Here is a 17729-nt window from a genome sequence, read left to right as displayed (position 1 = left end):
ACCAGAATATTTACTGCGTCCAAACACGAGCATTTAGTTTTGCGAGATTGTTCCCCTTTTAACTTCTTAAGTTCAGCTTGCAAGTTGGTGACCACACCAGAATCCTTAGTTATTTCAGTGGATTGTTTTATACTTGATCTACAATTGATGCAGCAGTAAAAACGCTTAGCGTCTGTCACTTTAATGCCGACACATGTTATGTGATAGCTTCGAAGGCATAGATCACCGATAGCCATTGCACATACAGTTTCATCTTTCCCTCCAAATTTAAATTCGGGCAGGCAATGTTTGTTCATTTTTCTAGCAATAAACCCAGAATATTGAATTGTCAACACAAAAGCCCTAAATAAGGCCAGTTAAAATCTTAAATAACACCACTTAAACCTTAAAGTAAAAATTAAGCTAGGCCTTGGTCGGGAGCTTAAAAGTGTGCGACTTAGTCCGGCGCTTTTTTTTCCGATACCTTCCATAGTTTTACTAATTATTGAATTAGTTGTTAATACAATTCTAGTATGCCTTATACTCTCGCGATCAGCGCACTTTCAAGGTGTATTTAGTCCGATGTCAAGGTTAACGTAACGCTAATTAAGTAAGCCAGTTTTTTAGAAGGAGGTATCCAAACTGCAGACCTAGTCACACGGCTGTGCTTCGAGCAGTTCGCGATTAGTCGAAAAGAAAAAACGCTTACCCGAAATTTTATTTTGTCCGGTTTGCAAACTGTATCTATAACTATAAGTCTTAAAGTTTGATCTTTTATTTATTTGTATGTCATTTTCCTAAAAACTCGAGAACGGTTAGCCTGGAAATTTTAACTCATTGTTCAGGGTCTGATTTCTACCTAAACGAGCCTAATTCCAAATACCTGACATGGTTATTAATCTAATTCAATTTTACTTTTATTTTACTCGACTTTGGACTCTCGGCTCTTTGCATTTCTTATCAGTAGTATAGTACTGTATTCCTGGATACGCGTGGGGGGCGCACCGTGCTTTCCCCCACGCGTCCCCAGCTGCGTGACGGGGGGGAATGAAGCGGGGAATCGCGATTCCGCCCCCCCCTCGGGCGCGTGTCACGCGCGCGTGACCTGAATAATTAATGAGATTAACAGGTGTTTTGAATAATTAATTAGTTGACCTGTCAATCAACTAGAGTAGGTAAGCAAGTGTTTTAAAAAGGGTGAATATTAATGAGCGTGGTATTGTTTTACCGTTATGGGTCATTGACCTGTTAGATAGTATAGTAACATGTGTTTAGGATCAACAAGTAGTTATATTGTATGTTTGAATATTAATTTTTGGCGGGAAAGTGTAAGCGTCGCGTGTATAAAAATCAACAAGTGGTTAAACTCTTTAGGTTTATTAATGTACACTTATGTTTGACATGATTTTGGCGGGGAAACGGGTAAAGTTTGTACTCTATAGGTCTATTACATGTTTGTATCTTTATAATTAACCGTTAGGGTTCATGACCTGGTAGCTATATGGTTGTTAAAGTTTTGGCGCGAATTTAACATGTGTTCTGAAGACCGTTAGAAATTGTAAGCGTCGATTAACAAGTGGTTAAACTCTTTAGGTTTATTATATGTTTGAATATTAATTTTTACCGGAAAATGTTAGCGTCGCGTGCATAAATCAGCAAGTGGTTAAACAAAAATAGTTAAAAAGGTGTATTGAACATTTTCGGTTTGACCAACACCGAACCATAAATCTCTAAGTATAAGACTTCTTCAGGTGTCCAGAGTCCAGGATCAGCAGTGTCCAAATATTTAGTTGCTGAAACTCTTTTTGACCTTCATCCTCTAATTCGAAATTTAAGACTTCTTCAGATGTCCAGAGTCCAGGATTATCAGTGTCCAAATATTTAGTTGCTGAAACTCTTTTGACTCCCATAGAACTCGTATTGAATTCATTATACCAGATGGCCATTATTCCTATTATACAAAGCATAAAGTTTACGATAAATAACTTAACATTTTATATTGACATTTCGAATTTACCGCGCCTCCACGAAAATCCCTACTTTCCAAGCGCACTAGCGCCATCTATTGTACTAAATCACTACCATAAAAATATATTTTTGGGCTGTTAAAAATATATAAAATAAATATCAGTCTAATTTGTTTAATATATACCAATATTCATAACACTTTATAATTAATATAATATAACATTTAACCTAACCGATAATTTTAAGCAACTCGCCTCCTAAAAAATTGCCAAAATCTCTCTTTTCCAAGCCCACTAGCGCCATCTATGTATTACGTTGCAAGATTACCATAAAAATATATTTTCGAACAAAAACTTTTTAAAATATATAGCATAAATATCAGGCTAATTTGTTTATTATACAGGGTCTTTTTTTTGCTCGGAAAAGTGTTTTTTTTCAAAAACTATTTATAGTACCGATTTCAAATTTGGAAGGTCAATTCTCTATACCGGGGGACATCAGTTTGAGAAATTTGAGCGTTTTCGGTAATGTTTTTCACCAATTTTGAAAAATTATTTTTCGACCACTAGGTGCGAGATAAAAAATTTCTATTATAAAGTTGTAGGCCGTCATCGAAAACCCTTAAAAATTGTTCACTCGACGAAAAACAATTTATTTATCAGTGAAAATTCGAGCTTGAAAAATTTACAAGTTGGTGAAGCCAAATTACGATTGTTTGAAACGATAATTGAAACCGAATTACCTAATCCAGTTGAAACTTTGGTTAAAAAAACGACCGGATTTAAAAAACACGAGGCTATAGGTCAATCCTAAACATGCATTGGGTATTTAAAGGAAAACTTTGGGAGATTATTATCAGTGTTTGATAATATTTCGAACAATGCCTCGTTATTCAGTAGCTGAGCGTACCGAGATAGTTGCCATTTACTATGGAGAAGCAGCGCAAAACCTTAGAAGAGTGACTGAAATCTTCGCAGAAAGACATCCAAATGGAGCACCATCTGTAAATACAGTAAGACGAGCAATTCACGATTTCAATCAATTTGGTAACTTGCAACCTAGGTTTCGCGGATTGGGTCAACCGGATTTAGACTTCGAGAACAATGTACTCGCGTACTTTGTGGCATATCCTCGTCACAGTTGCGCTAACGCCGCTGCTGATTTGGGTTGTTCTGCAAATCGTGAGTGGAAAATTCTTCGTAAGAATCGCTATCACCCATACAGAGCTACGCTCCACCAAGGACTAATTGACGGAGACCATCAAAGACGTTATGAATTTAGCAACTGGTTACTAAATGCTGTCCAAGAAGATAGACAATTTTTGCGCCATGTTTTGTTCTCCGACGAAGCGTCATTTTCTAGAGATGGGCCCTTTAATCATCAAAACAGCCATCTTTGGTCTGACATAAACCCACATTGGGGTTTTGAATATCATCACCAGGTTCAATTTGAACGGGTCAATGTTTGGGTTGGACTTGTTGGAAACCGTTTGATTGGTCCCTTTTTCCTGCCGACGAACCTCAACGGCCAAAGGTATTTACATTTTCTACAGAACGAACTGAGTGACGCAATCGACGACCTTCCATTGGCTGAAAGACGTCAGTTGTGGTTTCAGCAAGATGGCGCCCCTCCGCATTTTTCCCGGCAAGTAACTGAGCACCTCAACAACGAGTTTCCTGAAAGGTGGATAGGGAGAAATGGTCCAGTGCATTGGCCAGCAAGGTCACCTGACCTAACACCGCTGGATTATTTTCTCTGGGGATTCGTTAAAGCAAAGGTATACGCCACGCCCATTGAAACTAGGGAGGAACTCATTAGACGAATAATCAGTGCTTGCCGAGACGTCACACCAGAAATGGTAGAGAAAGCGTTTGAGAACTTAATTGTCCGCGCACAAACCTGTGTTGCAGCCAATGGTGATATTATTGAAAATGTTTTGTAAAAATTTATGTGAATAAAATATCTGCATTTAAAAACCAAACGTGTACATTTTTTCAAGTGTGAAAACTCTACTACGTTTGTATTAGACTTGTTCCCTTTTCAATTATCGTTTCAAACAATCGTAATTTGGCTTCACCAACTTGTAAATTTTTCAAGCTCGAATTTTCACTGATAAATAAGTTGTTTTTCGTCGAGTGAACAATTTTTAAGGGTTTTCGATGACGGCCTACAACTTTATAATAGAAAATATTTATCTCGCACCTAGTGGTCGAAAAATAATTTTTCAAAATTGGTGAAAAACATTACCGAACACGCTCAAATTTCTCAAACTCATGTCCCCCGGTATAGAGAATTGACCTTCCAAATTTGAAATCGGTACTATAAATAGTTTTTGAAAAAAAACACTTTTCCGAGCAAAAAAAAGACCCTGTATAACCAGTTGTTAATATCGTATCTAATTAAAGTTTACGTGGTGGTTCAGGCTAGTGGCCATATTATTTTTGCAATGGACGATCTATTTTTAACATTACCGAGTAACGCTTCGAGCAATTTATACCCGGAAAATACAGCGTCTACTTATAAAGTAAATTTAGGACGACCTTTAAATGTACCTTCAAATTTTGAAGTTGGAATTAGCGAAATTATATTACCGCCAACATGGGAAAATATTACAGAAAAAAACCGGTCATTTTTAGCAGTTTCCACGACAACCGTTAAAAACGTGCAACCGTTTACATACTTTAAAATATCAGTGAAAGTGGGTAAAATTGAAGCGGAGAAAGACCAGAATGGAAATATCCTTCGATATAGTGTCGTGCGAAAACTTATTGCAGCGCTTAATGAAAGTTTAAAAGAATTCAGGCTTGATAATGAAATTAAAATTGAACTCCACACAAAACCAAACGGGCTCTGTTGGAATTTGATAACCACCAATAACTACCATATTAGAATTCCCAATGGACCAATTAAAGAGCTTCTCGATTTTGAACCTAACATAAATCCATATCGGAAAGACGGATTTCATATTGGGTCATATTTTTGTACGAAACCTTTTGCTGGTTATATAAAGTCCTTATCGTTAAATAACTTTAATTACATTGAAATTAGAAGTGATAATGTACAAGACGCCGCGTTTAGAGTCGAAACTCGAATTGATTATCAAATACCGACTGGTGCTTACTCGAGTGTCCAAGACATTTTAGACGCAATGATGTTAACCTTGGATGAGGAAATAAGGGATAAATTTAAATTAACCATTAACCATAATGGATCCGTTCACATTGGAGCCGCGGCGGGGTTTGCAATTATATTTCATTCATCTGAGAAAGGTCTCGGTGAAATGTTAGGCTTTACGCGCTTTAGTGAACTCTTGGCCAATACAGACAGTCTCTACGCTGCTGATTTATCAATGAGAGCCAGAACACTATATATATATTCAAATTTAATATACCCTCAATATGTAGGCGATACGTTTGCCCCTTTGATGAAAATAATACCGCTAGCTGGAAATGATAAGCCGTTTGAAAAATCTATTATTTTTGACAAAATTGATTACTATCCTTTGAGAACAAATAATACAGAAATAGTTGACATTGACATGAAAACGGATTTTGGCGAAACAATAGCCTTTATAAACGGAAAAAGTGTCGTTATACTTCATTTGAGACGAAATGGCCGACAGTGAAAGTTATTTCAAATATTACCGCGAACAATATGGTGGCGGACCATTTTTTGCCGGACCTGTTTATCAACGGGGAAGAGGCGTGGGCGGAATTTTTAAAAAGCTGATAAAATATATAACACCCATTATCAAACCCGTGACCAATGAGGCTTTTGGAGTAGGCAAGAGATGGTGGCAAGATTTAAAACAAGGACATGACCCTAAAGAAACGTTAAAGAACAATTTAAGAATCGCCGGTAGCAATTTATTACATAAAGCGGCTGATCGATTAACGAGAAATCAGTCTGGCAGCGGCTGTCGTAAACGACGAACGGGCCCCATTAGGAAACGAAAAAAAGTGTCCAAACGGAGAGTTACAAAAAGAACCAAACTTGACTTTTTAGGATAATAATGGCGGTTTATGAGGGAATGCTAAGTCAGCTGGATATTTTTCAACGCCCATTGGTCAATACTAATGTAATTACCACAACGGAAATAAGATATTTACCAACAAACAATTTATCGGACAATGGCCCTCTGGAATTTTTTATTCCCGCGTCGGAAGATTTATATATGGATTTATCAAAAACTATGTTAAAATTGAAACTGAGACTTTTACATAACGATGGATCGAATGTCCCCGCCGTTGAAACAAAAGTGGCACCAACGAATAATCTAATAGGGTCGCTTTTTAGTCAATGCGATTGTTATCTCGGGGATACTTCTACCCAGTCTGCGAACAACTGCTACGCTTACAGTTCATACATTAAAAAATTAGTCAACTATGGAGAAGATGCAAAAAATTCGCAACTCCAAAATAGCCTCTTTTATATGGACTCTACGACCAAGCCTTCGGAAATGTGGTTAGATACGTTCAAGTCAGAGTCCAACGGGGCCCTGAAGCGAAGCTCAAGATCAAAAGAATCGCAATCCTTTGAAATAATGGGGCCTTTGTCTGTTGATGTGTGTAAAATTAATAAGTTTATGTTAAACCAAGTTTCGGTACGATTTCGTTTAGTTAGAAGCCCGCGCCTAACTACCGTCATGTCTATGGAAGCTGGCAAGGATTATAAATTAGTTATAGACCAAGCGTACTTGTACGTGACAAAAGTTAAAGTTAATCCTTCAATCGTATTGGCGCATGCAAAAATGCTAGAATCAGATATTCCAGCTATCTATCCCTTAACGCAAACGATTGTTAAAAATTTTAGCGTAGCGAGAGGCCTAACGAGTATAAACCGCGATAACGTCATTTTAGGTAGATTACCGAAACGAGCTATTGTGGTTTTTGTCAAGGAAGATGCGTTTATTGGGTCATTGAATAGTAATAGTTTACAATTTTAACATTTAAACGTGACCGATTTGTCCCTCTCGGTGGGTCCTGATCGTTATCCTCCCGATGGGTTCCAAATGGACTACGACGAAGGGAATTATTGTTTACCTTATCAGAGTCTATTTTCCGCGATGGGGATCGATGGGGCCGACCGTGGTAATTTCATAAGTTTTAAAAATTTTAAATACGGGTATAACATGTATCTATTCGATCTAACAAGCGACAACAATGCTAGTGGGGATTTTATGTCTCTTAGAAAGGACGGTAGTTTACGACTCGATGTGCAATTTAAAAACGCATTAACACATAATGTGACATGTATAATGTATTTTGAATTCGATAATGAGATTTTGATAACACGCGATCGCAAAGTAATTTATAACGCCGAATAAAACCCATTTAAAGCACTTTACCTTAAGCGGTTTAACAGTTCCTCGCTTGCAATCGTTCAACCATGTCACGCTCTCATTATCTCTCCGATAAACTGGAAATTTTTCTTTCAAATGACATTCCGGGTACCGATCTTAAAATTAAACGCCAAGGGCATAGAAAATACGTTTCATTTAATCTTAACGTTTGGGAAAACTTATGGACATTTTCCGATGAAATTGACACATTCTTTGACTTGACAAAACCCCCAACCCGATTTCATAGTTGGCTAACCGATTACGTAAAACTCGAAGGATTTATATGTCAAAGAGGTAAATTTATTGATTTGCGTTCGCACGTCCGCGGAGCTAATGACAAGTATAATGTCTTGTACTCGACTTTAAACGGTTTTGCAATGTGTAAAACAAGCTGGGAGCGGTTAAAAATTATTCGCTTAAGTCTTAATACGGAAATTCAGGAGAGAAAGAACTGTTACCAATGTATGAAGAAATGTATTAAAGACGAATTAACCGAGATTCTAATGTCGTTAACGGGATCCTGTGAAAATACAGCTTGTCACTTTCAATTGGCTCATGACATTACGTGCCTTCCCGTAGCTTCGCATTGGTCTGAAAGGCTTGAGGCTAATGTGAAAAGAGCTCTTCCTCTGGTCAATTATCAAAAGACTCTAAATAATTTTAACGAAAACTACCCACATTGTTCTTTAAACATACATAATTTATTTCATGCAATGGTTAACGATGTAAATGAAATTATTACAGAATTTTTGTTTTAATAAATGGTATAAATTTAAGAATATGGTTTGTTTAATTTTTATTACAAGTTAAAAGGTCAAAGCGCGCGGCCATGAATAAAACCATAGAGAAAGTCTATTACGATACTGAAAATCCAGGGGGATTAGGCGGTGTCAAGCGATTAGAAAAAAGTTTGACCTTAATTCCAAAGACCAAAATTAAAAAATGGTTGTTAACGCAAGACCCCTATACGTTGCATAGAGACCGAAAGCTTAAATTTGCTCGTACACCAACATATGTGACGTCACTGAATGAAATTCATCAAATGGATTTAATAGTTTTGGACGAGTTGAAACCGGATTATAATTATATTTTAGTTAACATTGACGTTTTATCGCGCTTTTTATCCGCGTTACCTTTGAAAACAAAGAGCGGGAAAGACGTTCTACAGGCGCTAAAAAAAATTCACAAAGTTAATAAACCCATGAAAATTAATACGGATCAAGGGAAGGAATTTCTTAATAAGACCGTACAGGATTATTTAAAAAAGAACGATATAAAACATTTTGTAAGTTACGGGGACATAAAATGCGGAATCGTAGAACGCGCCAATAGAACTCTCGAGAACAAAATATATCGTTTAATTACTAAAACTAAGAAACCAAATTTCATTAAGGATTTACCGAAAATTGTTAGATCGTATAATAACAGTGTACACAGGTCGACCGGGTTCAAACCGTGTGAAGTAACGGTTGATAATGAGCATTTAGTTTGGAAAAATCTTTACGGTAAAAAATCAATTAGGGAAAAAGCCAAATTCAAAGTCGGTGAAAGTGTTCGATTAACAAAAGCCCCGAAAGCGTTTACTAAAGGCTACAAGGGATACTGGTCGAAGGAAGTGTTTACTATTAAGAGAGTGATTAATAGACCTCGTCCTGTTTACGTCATACAAGATCAAAATAATCAAGTCATCTTGGGTTCATTCTATCCCGAAGAACTACAAAAGATTCTATCATGAATACTAATCAGCTTGATGAATTTTTGAAATGTGATTATAGAACGCGCCCATTTTATATTGGTACATTTTCCAAAGACGCGATTCCCAAAAAACCGCCGAAACAGAAAACGTATTGTTTTATTATAAATACGGACGATTCGACGGAACCAGGTTCTCATTGGGTCGCTGTGTTTATTGAATCGGGAAAGGGAGAATTTTTCTGTTCGTTTGGAAATTCACCTGTTACGTACAATTTTAACTTGGGTCATTTAACTAAAAAGTGGGTATATAATAAAAATATTATCCAACCGATTGACTCGGAAACATGCGGTGCTCATTGTTTATTTTATATCGTATGTAAATGTTCGGGGTATACTTATAGAGAAATATTAGATATGTATAATGATACTCTATATATCAATGACATAATCTCGTTATGGAATATGTGTCTGCATTTAATGAATCACGAAAATAAATATTGTAATCAATAAATTTTTTATTGTATCAATTTTTCCATTTTTTAAGAGGGCTTAATGCGCGGCGTCTGTTTTTAGGTGTCGGATAAGGTTTGCGAACATTTAGTCTCCTCTTCACGTGCTTTTTATTCGTTTGTAAATCTTTATCCGAAAATGGTAGAGACACAGCCTCCGATAAATTCTCCACGCTTTCAGCCGATGGCCTATACGTTACGTCGCTGTCTCGTGTAGTACCCGTCGCGCCTTCAGACGTATTGAAGAGGTTCCTTATGTTACTGGTACTTTCGGAACGGCGTGGTGTACTACTTGAAAGAGGATCAAACTCGCGGCGGAGTGCTTCGTGGACGGCTTCGGGAATATTCGGTGTTGACTCCGCTATCAAATGATCCGGTAGAAACGCCGGGACTGGGGGAGTAGGTCGAAGAGGGGGTCTCGGTTCCGCGTGTAGATAAACGGGAATCGGATCGGGAGAAATCAACGTAGTACTGGGTGAAACGGGGGAACCGCGAGAGACATTTCTCGGAGAATTTGTTGGTGTAGCTACGGGTCGTATCATCTGCGCCGGTGCGAGAAGAGGGGCCACGGGCCGTATAATCTGCGCCGGTGCGAGAAGAGGAGCTAACGTATTCGATGGAGGAGGTATCGCTGGGGGCTCTAAACGAACGGCGGGGACTCCTTGAAATTCTTTAATTTTAAAGTACCTTTGAAGCATAGTTAAATACTCTCGTAACGTATCCTCCTCACTTCCTACTTTAATCGGTTTATTTATGATACTTTTCATTTGATTTTGAATAATGTCTATTAATTTGGCCGTATCGCTAAAATAGCTATCGGCGGGGACTAAAACGAATTTTTTCATCGATTAATAATACGGTTAAGAACCACGGGAATTAATGAACCGAGAATTGCACCCCAGAATCCGCCTCGCTGAGATATTAGAATTTTTCGACGGTTTAAGTCGGTTAAATTTTTACGAGCAAGTTTTCTGATGCACGCTTTATAGCGCTGTAATATTTTTTTGCTATTTGCGCCTACAGGTAGCGCCCCCCCCCGGGTGATATTAAGACAAATATTAGAAATAGAGTTTAATTGTTCGGAACTAGCGTTTTTAATAAAAATTTGCGTTGACTGGGGGAAGCTTTTTTAATGAGCGTTAAATAAGGTTTATGTTCCCGTATCGCTCGTGGCCAAGTCATCTTACGTAATGAAACAATTTTATAAATACATTCAAATTTATTCAAAAAAACACAAAGAATTTATACAATGAAAACATTTTCACATATTTTTTATAGAATATATTTAACAGAATAAATTTTTTTTAAACATTATTTTTAAACCCGTCACCATTACTCTAGAAAAGTTATCATTGGGCCCTCTTCAAATAAGCAATTTGTTCGCACTTTGAAATGTTCTGGTGTTTCTTGATTTAAATCTAAAACAATATTAGAATAGGGTCGAGAAGCAGTTACATTATTGTACACAGTACTTAGAAAATTTGGGTTATTAGGAAATACTTGTCGACTGAGACATTTAATCTGACTAGGATCACGCGGACTCTTAAATAGAACAATGTACGATGAGTTCAAGCTAATATCGCGAGCCGCTCGACCTTGACCAAAAACATTTTGGGTTAAGAATAATATAGTTAAATTTAAGTGGTGACTACCAACACGAAATAATTCCGAAACGTACGCGTTATTTAAACAACTTTGAGAGAGATCGTCGAGAACGAGCAAGTTATTTATAGAACTATCAAATATTTCTTCCGGTTTCTCACTTAATAAACCCTGATGAAACTCGATATCAGGTATAATTTTTTTAAGCTCATTGAATTTTTCCGACCAAATATTATAACAATAAATGATTCGCTCGGGAGGTTTCTCGAACAGCGTGTGTCGATTTTTTAAAAGCCGAAAAGTCCAAACTGTTTTTCCGCATCGACTCGGTCCACTGATGAGGAACGTGGTCGGCGATTTAAACTTGAGCCGCGTTACTGACATTTTTGTAGCCGAAGGGAATACTGGTACCGTCGCTCTTGAAGATTCGCTTGTTAGACGTAAATCCAACGAGTTTTTCAGCTGGTTTTTGGAATAGCTGCCCCGTTTTTAAACGTTTCACGTTAAATGGGACTTCGACGCTGTATTTCAATTGTTGGTTGCGTGTAGCGAGGTCCTTCAAAGCTTCAAAGTTGACAATTGACTGATTTTTTTTAGTCAATGTAATGCCCTTAAGTTTAGTGACAATCTTTCCAGATTCGAATAAAATTGAATAAGCTTTACATCCCAAGGAAACAAAGGCTTTTATATTTTCATTGGGATACTGGTCAGCTAATGTACCTAGGGTAGTCCCTAGCGGAATATTTAAGTCTTTACTCATATAAAGAAAAGCAGAATCAGTATCGACGTAATTTAAATTAGAACCAATTTGAGCCATTAATTTGTATAATTTAATACGGCCGTAACTGGCTACAAACGCGCCTATCGTTGGTGACCCTTTCCGATAAGTTGGAACGTAGTCTTCCCGAAAACGAGTGGTGACTAAGGCTATATCATCGTCTAGTAGTTTAAAATCCGTTAATTCTTTGGTTTTATCGGCCAAAATTTCGACTAATTCCTTATAAGAATTAATAAAAACACTTTGGCCTCGATTTAAATTAATGGAATTTTTGCCCCACAGACTGTTTAGACTAAGTTTGCCAATAGCTTTTAAAGCGGGATTATCGGTTATATCGTCTAAATTTAAATCTAACCCATCAATTTCATTAAAGTCTCGTAAATAATTAAGTTTTTGTTCTAATGTAATTATGTCTTTTGGATACGACGAATTTTGAACTTTGATTTTGTAAAAAAGCCGAATATAGTCATCGAATAGCGGACAATCTTTATCGAATGTCTCTCGGTAATGATGTACTTCGTGAATTGTAATAATTTTGTAACCGTACTCTATCGCTAGATAAAACTCGGGGGTCGTCCACACGTCGGTTATGCTACGCTCTCGATCAGTATGGGTACATTCGAAACATTGTTCAGCTGCACATTTGTAGCAGAGAGTATAATAAATTTTACTATTAATTTTAGCTGAGAGAATAGGGAGGTTTAAATTGGTAGGTGGCAGCACCGTAGCTTTAATCAGACCAAAATAAGCGTTAACGGAAAAATTAAAGTTACAAGTTATAATTTCGGGGCTTGATTTGGGATATTTATAGGAACTCATCTGGACGGACGGGTACATACTATTGAAATCCACGACTTTGATTGGTCGATCGGGAGTGGCTTCGGCGTAAATTACAAAGTTTTCGACCCTCCCCCCGCGAATGGCGTCTCTCGCTCCTATCGGTTTGGTAAAGGGTAGGGAATCGCAAAAACTCGCAATTGCTGGGTCTTCTACTAACTCATTATATTCGTGCTCCCATATACTAATAAACTGCGCATTAGGCCTTTCCTTTTTTAAAAAAATTTCGCGGTCTAAGGTTTTGAGATAAATATTTAAATTTGAATCTTTTAACTGTTTATCGTAAGCCTGGTGGTCAGTGTGTAGTGGGCATTTATGGTAATGGCAGCCGTAAAATTCAGCAATTATTTCGGGCGAGGAACAATAACCGTCTAATCGATAGGGATAAATGACATGTTTGCCACCTAGCGATCGAGCCGTTTGAAATGTCACGTTGAGTTTTTTCCCCAAATAAGCTAACCATTTTAGGGCCTTGACACTATGGCGTTTCCTATAACCCGTCCCCGGAACAATCGCGATAGTGTTTGGTTCGACAAATCTACTAAGGAATAAATTTGTGACGGCTCCCGGCAACGTTATGGCGTTTGACCCTAACAAATCAAAATCGACTGTTTTTAAAAATAAATTTCTAAAACTATCGAATCCTTTCTGTAAAAGTTTAACGTCATCGATCGCGTATTCGGTTAAAACTTTATTTAGATCAAAAACGACGTAACGTTGGGAATCGTACCATTGATTAAATTCTACGATTTCCTCGTCCGTAAATTTGTCGATACCAAAATATTCTTTCTCGGGGAGGGCGCCGATATAATCTTAATTGTTTTCCGTAGCGAATGAATAACAAAAATAACCTTTCTTTTGGACAATCTTAAAAGTTTTCGAGAAATTTCGAAGGGCTGTAGGTAGGAACATGAAACTATCGATAAAGGCTATTTTATCTCGGGTTTAATCTTTCGTTTTAATAGACCGTTAAGTATAAGGAGCGTATCGAAACCACTCCCGAAATGGCTAATTAATATGACGTTTTCAAAGACCGGCCTCCTAACCGTATCTCTTTTCCGACCATTAACTGTCACCTGGCATGCTAATAAATAATCTAGGAAATTTTGAACGCAATCAAAGCCGTGAAATTTTCGGTAATCATAATTGGTCGAAAATGGCGCTTCTTGCATCGCGGAAATGATTAAAATTGGTCTAATTGCAGTGTCAGTCGTTATGGTTTTAAAATCAAAATAACATAGTCGTTTCTCATTTGATTTTATTTCTAATGGGCGGACGTGACACTCGTTTTTGGGATGCTCAATTTTGCAAAAAGCGCATTTGTTGTCGCAATTATGATTGCCTTCATAGTCTTTCCCGCAATTTAAACAGCGCCTTAAAACCTGACAGGTTCTTAGTTCTACGTGTTGGGAGAAACAATTTGGTCCGGCAAAATACCTATTACAGTCATTACAACGGGTAGCCTGTTCTATACTGGGGTGAAACTCTGGGCCGCGACAGCGCCGGCATTTAAGATTGGGTCCGCAGTCGTGACTTTTTTTCTGTTTGATACTATGTAACAGGGTAAGACAAAATTTACAGAAAGATTGCGCTCCAAACATGGCCGAATAAGATCGTACGACGTGGGTGTGGTCTTTAATTTTTAAGAGGAAAATTTGTTTTTCTTTGAAGGGTCCAATAAACACTTTATCGAAATTATCGTCCGCCGAGATTAATATAATTTGGTAGTCGGGTAATATATTTTGGAATCGGTTAATATCAATTATTTCTACGGGGCCTTCGGGAACCACCGCTTGGGTGTGTAATTTTTTGGCTTCAAGTTCTTGTTCGGGTTTTTTCCCGTTTCTAATTGTCTTTAATTGGTATTCGTTAAAACTAGCACCCTGTCCTAAACTTTTCAAATGCTGATAGTCGGCCAAAACTCTTCCCACCGCCAGGGCTCTCGTAAAACATAAATTGTCCGTATTTCTAATGGGAATAAATGTGTTACCTTGGTTGATATACTGATCTAGACATTCATAACTTCTGCTTCTAACACTGCGAGGAAGTCCTCTCATAGGGGTATCTTGAAGAAATATTAGGTCGAATCGGAGGGGTGAATCTAAATAAATTGTCTTAACGGACTGGGCTACCTTTTCAATCCCCGTTAAAATTCTCTCAGCTGTCAACTCATTAATATTCATTAATTGGAAATTTATCGGATCGTGCAGCTCATCGGAAATTACCACCACCCTGACGCGCGTGTAGCCTAAATTATCAGCCGTAATTCTATCTAATATTGATTGCAAAATACGGGTCAGTTGGTTACTGATATCGGCGTGGTTTAATTGGTCTAAATTTTTAAAATTACACTCGAATATCATAGATTTACACCTATACTTTCGAGAAGAACTGGCAATGATTTTATCTATCGAGTAAAAATTTTTAGGGTTGAAACGGGTGCTAAGATCGAGGGCCATGGTGTTTTTAAAGTCCTGCGTAAATATTTAATACGGTTTGAATCGTTGTCGCGACGTCGTAAACTTCGCCGGAATTCTGCAAGTTTAATAGTTTTTCGTAGTGACGTCCACGGTTCTTGTAAACTAGAACTTCACCTCGCCGACCCGCTAGAATTTCAACCTTCTCGTTTCTTAGTTGAAAATCACCTTCTTCATAAACTATCTGTTCTAGATACTCTTTTAACTCATACGCCGAATCTAGTTTGACGCAAACGCCGTCTTTCGTCGCGGTTGGCCGATCGCTATTTTTGACGTAACGCCTTATATCTAAATACAAGTTATTTTTGAAACTTGCAATTTTTATCCCGAAATTTTTATGGCGGGAAAACTCTACGACTATATCCGTCCAGCCGTCGTCTACTGGCTTAGATGGACCGGCTTGAGATGGACCGGCTTGAGATGGACCTGGTTGAGATGGGCCTGGCTTGGATAGGGTGCTTTTGGGTGGCGCATCAACTGGTTTGAATGGCGATTGTTTCGAAGGGCTATCGAGTACCTCGTGGCATGTTAAATCTATGATATCGGGTTGATTCTTCGGGATGTCTACTTCGAAACGAGTTTTCTTAATATTTACTTTATTTCCGAAATCTAATCGACGACGGACCTTATTGACCTGGGAGCAGGGAGGTGTTTCGGATTGGTTCTAAAAATTAAACTAAATTAAATGGTATAAAAAATAGACTGAATTAATAAACTATTACTTTGCGGTCAAAGTCCATCGTGCCAGAATAATTTCCTAACAATAAACGGTCATTTAAAAAAGGTAATTCCCCAAATTTTAAAATTTACTTACAATTTCTTCAAGTCGAATGCAAGTTGTGAAATAAATGCAAATAAAGCGCGTCCCTCTATTTATAGTCACAAAACCCCCTAGCGGGACGCTTAGGAACTTCTATAACACATGCTAATTTATCTAACGCTTTTATTAATACATGCGTAATTTTTCGTAATAAACAAAAATCCCCTAGCGGGACGCTTAGGAACTTCTATAACACATGCTAATTTTCATAACGGTTTTAGGTACTCGTAATTTTTCGTAACGGTTTTTTTATATCAACATGTGGTAAATAAACCCCTAGCGGGATGTTTAGGAAACTCCATTTTCTAATGGTTTTGTAACAATTTTTTACGTACTCTATTAACGCAACGGTTTTTTAAAATAAATCAATGTTTTCTCGAGAAAAATTCCATACACGAACCTAACCTCGAGCTATAGAAATAGTAAATCAAATATTTAGGTTAAGATTGCCGGGTATAAAAGGCGTGATTTTTTCATGTTTTATCACATTTCGTTCCTGAACTACAATGTAAGTTGTAAAACGTCTTAATACGAACCTTTTCAACAAAAATTTAAAAATTTAGGGCTTCCAACACTACAGCAGATTTTATTAAAGTAGTGAAGGGGAGAGGACGCGGAAGTAATGTACTTTTGATAATATACTGTAACAAGTAATTGATAATTATTAAATTATAGGAGAAAACGCGGACCTAGGACCAGTTCGAAGTAATTATTTTCTATTTTTTATTATACTTTTATAAAATTTCTAACAATAGGACCCGACACGTTGCCACCACCCTCCACGCCTTCGGACCCACCAACACCCGGGAACTCCCCAACGCCCTCGAACTCTCCCACAATTCCCTATCGGGAGATTTTGATCAACCCGTCATTGTCGGCGGAAATGCGAGTACTGGACTTGAGGAAAGGTAATTCGTTAAATATATTTTAATACGTATGAAATTATAATATGAATTTTTTCTAGCGCCGGGGATCAAAATCATCGTGGAAGGGGGTAATATATTCAACATGTTTTATTATATTAGCAACTAATTTATGTAATTTTAGGTGGCGCCCTTAAAATTTTAATTTAAATAAACTGTTTATATTTATTTTTGTCTCTTTCTTAATAAGCACGTTAGTTGTATCATATAAACCAATTTCATACAGATTGGTTAAAACGTACCATTCCTACTTGTTAATCGACGCTTACAATTTCCCGCGCTTTTCTAACCGAAACACATGTTAAATTCGCGCCAAAACTTTAACAACCATATAGCTACCAGGTCATGAACCCTAACGGTTAATTATAAAGATACAAACATGTAATAGACCTATAGAGTACAAACTTTACCCGTTTCCCCGCCAAAATCATGTCAAACATAAGTGTACATTAATAAACCTAAAGAGTTTAACCACTTGTTGATTTTTATACACGCGACGCTTACACTTTCCCGCCAAAAATTAATATTCAAACATACAATATAACTACTTGTTGATCCTAAACACATGTTACTGTACTATCTAACAGGTCAATGACCCATAACGGTAAAACAATACCACGCTCATTAATATTCACCCTTTTTAAAACACTTGCTTACCTACTCTAGTTGATTGACAGGTCAACTAATTAATTATTCAAAACACCTGTTAATCTCATTAATTATTCAGGTCACGCGCGCGTGACACGCGCCCGAGGGGGGGCGGAATCGCGATTCCCCGCTTCATTCCCCCCCGTCACGCA

At 37.5% G+C, this 17729-nt stretch overlaps 1 protein-coding gene and 1 long non-coding RNA gene across 2 annotated transcripts; both read left to right on the top strand.

Moving 5' to 3' along the window:
* Positions 1–6139: 6139 nt before the first annotated feature.
* Positions 6140–6892, top strand: LOC149952580 (uncharacterized). The gene has a single exon (XM_090169770.1). The coding sequence runs from the start codon at positions 6140–6142 to the stop codon at positions 6890–6892; it is 753 nt and encodes a 250-aa protein (XP_090025896.1).
* Positions 6893–16478: 9586 nt separating this feature from the next.
* LOC149952579 (uncharacterized) lies at positions 16479–17097 on the top strand. Its single transcript, XR_016480067.1, has 4 exons — positions 16479–16625; positions 16682–16711; positions 16762–16914; positions 16971–17097. It is a non-coding gene; the product is annotated as an uncharacterized LOC149952579 (long non-coding RNA).
* Positions 17098–17729: the final 632 nt, after the last annotated feature.

The sequence above is a fragment of the Leiobunum rupestre genome, chromosome 3, assembly GCF_980474605.1.
Source record: "Leiobunum rupestre chromosome 3, qqLeiRupe1.1.hap1, whole genome shotgun sequence".
Classification (NCBI taxonomy): Eukaryota; Metazoa; Arthropoda; class Arachnida; order Opiliones; family Sclerosomatidae; genus Leiobunum; species Leiobunum rupestre.
This window is presented reverse-complemented; position numbering and strand designations above follow the sequence as displayed.